This window comes from Oncorhynchus mykiss, chromosome 9 (assembly GCF_057628025.1).
Source record: "Oncorhynchus mykiss isolate SJ-2025 chromosome 9, ASM5762802v1, whole genome shotgun sequence".
Taxonomy (NCBI): Eukaryota; Metazoa; Chordata; class Actinopteri; order Salmoniformes; family Salmonidae; genus Oncorhynchus; species Oncorhynchus mykiss.
The window spans coordinates 14,386,464-14,396,330 of NC_143030.1; the positions used below are offsets into that span (position 1 = coordinate 14,386,464).

Consider the following 9,867-nt stretch of genomic DNA (forward strand, 5'->3'; position numbering starts at 1 on the left):
CTCCTGCATTGTCTTGGCTGTGTGCTTAGGGTCGTTGTCCTGTTGGAAGGTGAACCTTCGCCCCAGTCTGAGGTCCTGAGCGCTTTGGAGCAGGTTTTCATCAAAATTCTCTCTGTACTTTGCTTCGTTCATATTTCCCTCGATCCTGGCTAGTCTCCCTGTACCTGCTGCTGAAAAACATCCCCACATCATGATGCTGCCACCACCATGCTTCACTGTAGGGATGGTGCCAGGTTTCCTCCAGACGTGACGCTTGACATTCAGGCCAAAGAGTTCAATCTTGGTTTCATCAGACCAGAGAATCTTGTTTCTCATGGTCTGAGAGTCTTTAGGTGCTTCTTGGCAAACTCCAAGCGGGCTGTCATGTGCCTTTTACTGAGGAATGGCTTCCGTCTGGCCACTCAACCATAAAGACCTGATTGGTGGAGTACTGCAGAGATGGATGTCCTTACTGAAGGTCACCTCCCTGACCAAGGCCCTTCTTCCCCGATTGCTCAGTTTGGCCAGGCGGCCAGCTCTGGAAGAGCCTTAGTGGTTCCAAACTTCATCCTTTTAAGAATGATGGAGACCATTGTGTTCTTGGGGCCCTTTAATGCTGCAGAAATGTTTCGTACCCTTCCACAGATCTGTGCCTCGACACAATCCTGTCACGGAGCTCTACGGACAATTCCTTTCACCTCGTGGCTTGGTTTTTGCTCTGACATGCACTGTCAACTGTGGGACCTTATGTAGACAGGTGTGTGCCTTTTCAAATCATGTCCAATCAATTGAATTTACCACAGGTAGACTCCAATCAAGTTGTAGAAACATCTCAAGGATGATCAATGGAAACAGGATGCACCTGAGCTCAATTTCGAGTCTCATAGCAAAGGGTTTGACTACTTATATAAATATGTATTTCTGTTTTTAATTTTTAATACATCTGCAAAAATGTCTAAAAACCATTATGGGGTGTTGTGTGTAGATTGCTGGGGATTTTGTAATTTATTTCATCCATTTTAGAATAAGGCTGTAACGTAACAAAATGTGGAAAAAGTCAAGGGGTCTGAATAATTCCCTAATGCATTGTATGCACAAACAACAATAAGCAAGGTTACACTCAAATCTGAGATTCTCACACACACACACACACACACACACACACACACACACACACACACACACACACACACATGTATAGAAACACACACACACATGTATAGAAACACACACACACGTATAGAAACACAAACACACACGTGTAGAAACACACACACACATATAGAAACACAAACACACACGTATAGAAACACAAACACACACACACGTGTAGAAACACACACACATACATGTATAGAAACACACACACGTATAGACACACACACACACAGGTGATTTGCGACTTCTTGAGAAACCAAATTAGAATTCAGATAAACAAACAAACAACTGCCTCATATCAAGGTTGTGACTAGATGAAGAACAGCTATGGACCGAAGACAGGTTAACAGAGAATTTTATCTAACCATTTTTCTGACCTTCTTAACCTAATTCTCCTAACCTGCTAAGAACAATTCACTTCCTTCCGTAGCTCGATACCATTTAGTCAAAACATCATATACAGTGGGGCAAACAAGTATTTAGTCAGCCACCAATTGTGCAAGTTCTCCCACTTAGAAAGATGAGAGAGGCCTGTAATTTTCATCATAGGTACACTTCAACAATGACAGACAAAATTAGAAAGAAAAAACAGAAAATCACATTGTAGGATTTTTAATGAATTTATTTGCAAATTATGGTGGAAAATAATTATTTGGTCAATAACAAAAGTTTCTCAATACTTTGTTATATACCCTTTGTAGGCTATGACAGAGGTCAAATGTTTTCTGTAAGTCTTCACAAGGTTTTCACACACTGTTGCTGGTATTTTGGCCCATTCCTCCATGCAGATCTCCTCTAGAGCAGTGATGTTTTGGGGCTGTTGCTGGGCAACACGGACTTTCAACTCCATCCAAAGATTTTCTATGGGGTTGAGATCTGGAGACTGGCTAGGCCACTCCAGGACCTTGAAATGCTTCTTACGAAGCCACTCCTTCGTTGCCCGGGCGGTGTGTTTGGGATCATTGTCATGCTGAAAGACCCAGCCACGTTTCATCTTCAATGCTCTTGCTGATGGTAGGCTTTGTTACTTTGGTCCCAGCTCTCTGCAGGTCATTCACTAGGTCCCCCCGTGTGGTTCTGAGATTTTTGCTCACCGTTCTTGTGATCATTTTGACCCCACGGGGTGAGATCTTGCATGGAGCCCCAGATCGAGGGAGATTATCAGTGGTCTTGTATGTCTTCCATTTCCTAATAATTGCTCCCACAGTTGATTTCTTCAAACTAAGCTGCTTACCTATTGCAGATTCAGTCTTCCCAGCCTGGTGCAGGTCTACAATTTTGTTTCTGGTGTCCTTTGACAGCTCTTTGGTCTTGGCCATAGTGGAGTTGGGACTGTGACTGTTTGTTTGAGGTTGTGGACAGGTGTCTTTTATACTGATAACAATTTCAAACAGGTGCCATTAATACAGGTAACGAGTGGAGGACAGAGGAGCCTCTTAAAGAAGAAGTTACAGGTCTGTGAGAGCCAGAAATCTTGCTTGTTTGTAGGTGACCAAATACTTATTTTCCACCATAATTTGCAAATAAATTCATTAAAACTCCTACAATGTGATTTTCTGGATTTTTTTCTTCTCATTTTGTCTGTCATAGTTGAAGTGTACCTATGATGAAAATTACAGGCCTCTCTCATCTTTTTAAGTTGGAGAACTTGCACAATTGGTGGCTGACTAAATACTTTTTTTGCCCCACTGTACATGTCTGCAGTTGTCCTCTGGTCTCTAAATGTTGTGTTAGTTTGTGTCTGGTTCTGTTTGATGTGTCCAATAAGGAGGTTCTGTTTGATGTGTCCAATAAGGAGGTTCTGTTTGATATGTTCCAGAGTGAAAGATGTGTCCAATAAGGAGGTTCTGTTTGATATGTTCCAGAGTGAAAGATGTCTCCAATAAGGAGGTTCTGTTTGATGTGTTCCAGAGTGAAAGATGTATCCAATAAGGAGGTTCTGTTTGATGTGTCCAATAAGGAGGTTCTGTTTGATATGTTCCAGAGTGAAAGATGTGTCCAATAAGGAGGTTCTGTTTGATATGTTCCAGAGTGAAATATGTCTCGAATAAGGAGGTTCTGTTTGATGTGTTCCAGAGTGAAAGATGTATCCAATAAGGAGGTTCTGTTTGATGTGTTCCAGAGTGAAAGATGTATCCAATAAGGAGGTTCTGTTTGATGTGTTCCAGAGTGAAAGATGTGTCCAATAAGGAGGTTCTGTTTGATGTGTTCCAGAGTGAAAGATGTGTCCAATAAGGAGGTTCTGTTTGATGTGTTCCAGAGTGGAAGATGTCTCCAATAAGGAGGTTCTGTTTGATGTGTTCCAGAGTGAAAGATGTATCCAATAAGGAGGTTCTGTTTGATGTGTTCCAGAGTGAAAGATGTCTCCAATAAGGAGGTTCTGTTTGATGTGTTCCAGAGTGAAAGATGTCTCCAATAAGGAGGTTCTGTTTGATGTGTTCCAGAGTGAAAGATGTCTCCAATAAGGAGGTTCTGTTTGATGTGTTCCAGAGTGAAAGATGTCTCCAATAAGGAGGTTATGTTTGATGTGTCCAATAAGGAGGTTCTGTTTGATGTCTCCAATAAGGAGGTTCTGTTTGATGTGTCCAATAAGGAGGTTCTGTTTGATGTGTTCCAGAGTGAAAGATGTCTCCAATAAGGAGGTTCTGTTTGATGTGTCCAATAAGGAGGTTCTGTTTGATGTCTCCAATAAGGAGGTTCTGTTTGATGTGTCCAATAAGGAGGTTCTGTTTGATGTGTTCCAGAGTGAAAGATGTATCCAATAAGGAGGTTCTGTTTGATGTGTTCCAGAGTGAAAGATGTCTCCAATAAGGAGGTTCTGTTTGATGTGTTCCAGAGTGAAAGATGTATCCAATAAGGAGGTTCTGTTTGATGTGTTCCAGAGTGAAAGATGTCCAATAAGGAGGTTCTGTTTGATGTGTTCCAGGGTGAAAGATGTCTCCAATAAGGAGGTTCTGTTTGATGTGTTCCAGAGTGAAAGATGTGTCCAATAAGGAGGTTCTGTTTGATGTGTTCCAGAGTGAAAGATGTGTCCAATAAGGAGGTTCTGTTTGATGTGTTCCAGAGTGAAAGATGTCCAATAAGGAGGTTCTGTTTGATGTGTTCCAGAGTGAAAGATGTGTCCAATAAGGAGGTTCTGTTTGATGTGTTCCAGGGTGAAAGATGTCTCCAATAAGGAGGTTCTGTTTGATGTGTTCCAGAGTGAAAGATGTGTCCAATAAGGAGGTTCTGTTTGATGTGTTCCAGAGTGAAAGATGTGTCCAATAAGGAGGTTCTGTTTGATGTGTTCCAGAGTGAAAGATGTCTCCAATAAGGAGGTTCTGTTTGATGTGTTCCAGAGTGAAAGATGTGTCCAATAACGAGGTTCTGTTTGATGTGTTCCAGAGTGAAAGATGTGTCCAATAAGGAGGTTCTGTTTGATGTGTTCCAGAGTGAAAGATGTGTCCAATAAGGAGGTTCTGTTTGATGTGTTCCAGAGTGAAAGATGTGTCCAATAAGGAGGTTCTGGGGATCCTGGTGTCCTACAGAGTCAAGGTCAAACTAGTGGTGTCTCGTGGAGGGTGCGTTACACACACACACACACACACACACACACACACGCTCAAACTAGTGTTGTCCCACGGAGGGTAGGCTGCATCTTTGCTCCTACACTGTCTAACATAGATTTATGTAGTGGTTGTAAGTGAATGTTTCCACCTAGATTACGCTGGAATGTTCTCTGGGTATCAGTTCATCTCTGCCTAATGTGTGTTCTGGCACAGGTCCAACATAACTGTGTGTGCTCTGTACAGGGATGTCTCGGTGGAGCTGCCTTTTGTTCTAATGCACCCAAAACCCTCTGACCTACCCATCTCCAGACCTCAATCAGGTACAGACCAATGTGTGTTTAATGGAGAAACATATGTTTTTAGAAAAGTGTTTTGCGGGAATATTTACCTGTTTTGAAATGCCATTACTTTCACCCACAGTCGTCCCAGAAACAGATGCCCCAGTTGGCAGTAACCTGATAGAGTTTGAGACAAAGTAAGAGAGAGAAAGTGTTTGTGTATCTCAAATGTATATGTAACCTTGTTTGTTGAACACAATTTTAATCTCTCTTCCTCCTTCTCCCTCCTTTCATCGCTCCTCCATCTCTCTGTCAGTAATTTCTCTCAGGATGATGACTTTGTGTTCGAGGACTTTGCCCGTCTGCGGCTGAAAGGAACGAAGGACGATAAGGATGAGGATGACCACTTGTGCTAGCTCTCCCTCCCCCAGGATCATGCACCTGAACCTGGGGAGAGGTGCTAGGCGAGTCCCTGGTCTCATGGTGACTCCAGGCCAGTAGGCTCAACTTCAGAAATGGGGAGCAGGAGCACTCATATGTATTCTATTTTTCACCCCCCCTTCTACTTCTTCTTCTCTCTTCTTTCTTGTACATCTTTGATGGGATTTTCCATTTCTACTCCTTTGTTTTGTCACGCGTTTGTTTGAGAAACAGAGAGAATGAGAGATGAAACAGAGATAATGAGAGATGAAACAGAGAGAATGAGAGATGAAACAGAGAGAATGAGAGATGAAACAGAGAGAATGAGAGATGAAACAGAGAGAATGAGAGATGAAACAGAGAGAATGAGAGATGAAACAGAGAGAATGAGAGATGAAACAGAGAAGAATGAGAGATGAAACAGAGAGAATGAGAGATGAAACAGAGAGAATGAGAGATGAAACAGAGAGAATGAGAGATGAAACAGAGAGAATGAGAGACGAAACAGAGAGAATGAGAGATGAAACAGAGAGAATGAGAGATGAAACAGAGAATGAGAGATGAAACAGAGAGAATGAGAGATGAAACAGAGAGAATGAGAGATGAAACAGAGAGAATGAGAGATGAAACAGAGAGAATGAGAGATGAAACAGAGAGAATGAGAGGTGAAACAGAGAGAATGAGAGGTGAAACAGAGAGAATGAGAGATGAAACAGAGAGAATGAGAGAGAGAGATGGAGGGATTTATAGGAGTGTCGAGTCGAGTCGAGTCGAGTCTCTGTTTTAGGAAATCCTTCTATATGTTTTGGATCCATTCTTTGATTCAGGGTTGATGTTCTATGTTCTATATGCTCTATAGGTCCCAGCTTTATAAGAAGTGGGTAGACAGACAGATATACATTTGTCATTATTTACATGATTGAATACCATGTACCTAAGGTTGCAAAATTCCCCAAATTCCCAGATTTTCCCAAAATTCTGGTCAGAAGAATCTGGATTTCCAACTTATTTTCTCCTGATTCTGGGAATCTTCCAACCAAGATCCAACCAAGATTTCTGTGAAAACATGGAAATTTTGAGGAAAGTTTGGGGAATTTAGGCAATCCTATATGTAACTGTAATGTACAGGACTGCGATGCTGCACAACTACTTAGAGGGAACATGAGTTTAATAGTTTAGTAAATTACATTGTTATGACATAGTTATAACCAGTTATTACACTGTAATTATATTGTTGTTATTACACCTTTACCTTATCCTTGACACCCATTATACCCACTATGTAACTCAATACTTTACCCCTTTATGGCAAGTGTGAAACGATTACATATCCTCACAGTGAGGGAGTGAGTGTGTAAGTGTCCTGTGTGTGCAGTGCACTTAGTTCTTGTCGCAGGGTGTAAAGTGTACTTACAGTCAGCTACAGTGAGCGTTTCAGTGTAGTTAAGTTACACTGAGGGTGTGAGTGTGATGCAGTCAGCGTGAGGATGCAGGTGATTGTATGTACAGACAGTGTATTCTGTTAAGGACTACATAGGAGACTTCAGGAAGCAAAACCTACACACACACCCTACATTCAGCGGATGCCATGAACACGATAAATAGCTATTTTGTTCACGTTCATGATTTGCCTAAAGTTGTTTTCTTGGTAGGTCTGGTGGCAGTTTGATCGAACCCAACTGTCAATAAGATCAGGGCTCATGTCTATGACGATAGCCTACTGTACTGTACTGGGCCAATTATAAAGCTGTGGTTTTCGAGAGGAGTAGGAGTGCTGATCTAGGATCAGGTCCCCCCGTCAATATAATCTTATTCATTTTGATCGACCAGGTCGACCAGGTAGATCAGCCAAGGATATTTTTTTGACAGCTCACAAAGGGTGCCCCCTGGTGTTTGAAAAGCTGTAGTCTTCTGCAGGTCTATTAATAAGAGTATTTAAAGGAGGTTGTAGGTGGAAGTTTCCCCCTCCACTGATACAGGGTAAGATTATTTTGGTGTAGGGCAGCGGTTCTCAAACTTGGTCCTCTGGACCCAAAGGGGTACATGTTTTGTTTTTTGCCCTAACACGACACAGCTGATTCAAATGATCAAAGCTTGATGATCTGTTGATTATTTGAATCAGCTGTGTAGTGCTGGGGGGAAACCCAAAGCGTGCTCCCAGAGGGGCCCCGGGACTGAGTTCGGGAAACCCTGGTGTAGGGTAATCTGATCCTAGATCTGTGGTTAGGGAGTGACTTCTACCTCAATTGTGCGAAGTTTAACATTGACCAACCTCTTAAACCTACCAGCATCCAACTTCAGCCTCAATCATCAGAATCACCAATGTAGGGAGCAGGGGAAAGGGGGGTGGGAGGAAGGGGGTGGGAGGAAAGGGGTGGGAGATAAGGGGTGGGAGATAAGGGGTGGGAGGGAAATTAATGGAGAAAAAAGCATTTTATTTTTGTTGTAATAATCGCCAGAGATATATACGTACTTAAATGTTGCCATTATTTGTATTTTATTCATAAGACATTGTTTTATTTTTTATTATTCAAAAGTCATAGGTGATAGGTGATATGAACCAACTGCTGTAAATATTCGTACTGCTCCGTTCAACTCAACAGCCAATAGGTGTTCACTATAGAACACTGCAGTCCAATGACCGAGCACCGTTTATAGGATAATCAGTCACAGAATCCCACAGTTTATAGGATAATCAGTCACAGAATCCCACAGTTTATAGGATAATCAGTCACAGAATCCCACCGTTTATAGGATAATCAGTCACAGAATCCCAGTTTATAGGATAATCAGTCACAGAATCCCAGTTTATAGGATAATCAGTCACAAAATCTGACAGTTTATAGGATAATCAGTCATAGATTCCCAGTTTATAGGATAATCAGTCACAGAATCCCAGTTTATAGGATAATCAGTCACAGAATCCCACAGTTTATAGGATAATCAGTCACAGAATCCCAGTTTATAGGATAATCAGTCACAGAATCCCACAGTTTATAGGATCATCAGTCACAGAATCCCAGTTTATAGGATAATCAGTCACAGAATCCCAGTTTATAGGATAATCAGTCACAGAATCCCAGTTTATAGGATAATCAGTCACAAAATCCGACAGTTTATAGGATAATCAGTCATAGATTCCCAGTTTATAGGATAATCAGTCACAGAATCCCAGTTTATAGGATAATCAGTCACAGAATCCCACAGTTTATAGGATAATCAGTCATAGATTCCCAGTTTATAGGATAATCAGTCACAGAATCCCAGTTTATAGGATAATCAGTCACAGAATCCCACAGTTTATAGGATAATCAGTCACAGAATCCCAAATCCAGGTTCTCAGGGACCCCTTAGTATGCTTAGTTCTGAAACTTTTTCATTCAGTTAACTTACAATTATCTATCAACTTAATTTAAACATACTTCATCAATTGAATGTAGTTTCATAAGTCCACTTTAAGTTTGATAAATAAGTTCTGTTTTGAATTGTATAGGAAATCAGAATAACCAGGGGCCCCTCGGGACCAGGATATGAAAAGATGGGCTACTACTGTGTAATCTAGATTGTAGACACTTCATAGGCTATTACAGAGTACTTTGCAGTCAGTTATGGGTATATTGTATGTCTGTAAAGGTGTTTAGGTGCAGAATGAAGATAGATAGGGAGGATTGATTGATCGATTGACACTTGGCTCATTTATCAGATTGGAAAGGGGAAACCTACCCACCTAATGTACCATTTCAAAGCAGGACAAGCTTCAACTATGGCAAGCCAAGAGGAACAAATGACCAAGCCAGCAAATGCAATGTAACAACACTGATCACCTCTTCTTATGAAAAGTGTTGAATTGATTGTAGCCGTCGCCATTTTTTTTCAATGACAATAATGTTCTTTCTTAACATGAAATGTGTGGCCTCATTCAACTTGTGTAAACCCATCAACAATTGTCCATGGTTAATGAGATTTATATTGATAGTCACGATAACAAACAATATTGCACATTATTTTTTACCCCTTTGAATGCACCATACTGTTACTAACACCCAGATGATGATGTCATAGGAACAGGGTGTAATCGTAGAAAGAGAATTTCTAGAATTGACATCTCCATTCAAGTCATGTTTATTTCCCTTCTTGTAATTATATTTCTATGGGTGTGATGTCAATCACAACACACTAGACATGAAGCTTCACAATTAGGTTATAAAGGTTCATAAGAAGGTAATAAACGTCACACTGTGTTCATGTTATGAATGGATCGACGCATGGCATTCTAAAAATGCAGTGTCTTAAAACATTATGAACAATTTAGTGATGTAGAACATTCAGAACCTCCAGAAGCTCTCTTAGGGACCATGTAAATGTTACAATGAGCTATTTTGTATTTAAAGTGGCCTCTTATGAAGCAGTATGCCTTATGAACCTTCATAGCACCCTTATAAACAGCCACAATGGATGATGAAACTGTGTAAAGGAAATAAGGC

The 9,867-nt window shown here is 41.0% G+C and overlaps 1 protein-coding gene across 5 annotated transcripts in view; it reads left to right on the plus strand.

Moving 5' to 3' along the window:
- LOC110531449 (arrestin red cell) overlaps nucleotides 1-5,831 on the plus strand; it is a 92,550-nt gene extending 86,719 nt beyond the window's left edge. For 2 of the 5 annotated variants that reach the window (XM_036987320.2, XM_090183523.1), the window contains 4 exons: nucleotides 4,614-4,697; nucleotides 4,929-5,005; nucleotides 5,106-5,160; nucleotides 5,280-5,831. In XM_036987320.2, coding sequence (XP_036843215.1) covers nucleotides 4,614-4,697; nucleotides 4,929-5,005; nucleotides 5,106-5,160; nucleotides 5,280-5,379 — 316 coding nt within the window. In that variant the 3' untranslated portion in view covers nucleotides 5,380-5,831. Of the gene's footprint in view, nucleotides 1-2,956; nucleotides 3,098-4,613; nucleotides 4,698-4,928; nucleotides 5,006-5,105; nucleotides 5,161-5,279 lie in introns of those variants that run through there. The other 3 variants (XM_036987321.2, XM_090183524.1, XM_090183525.1) reach the window with 2 other exon arrangements.
- The last annotated feature ends 4,036 nt before the right edge of the window (nucleotides 5,832-9,867 follow it).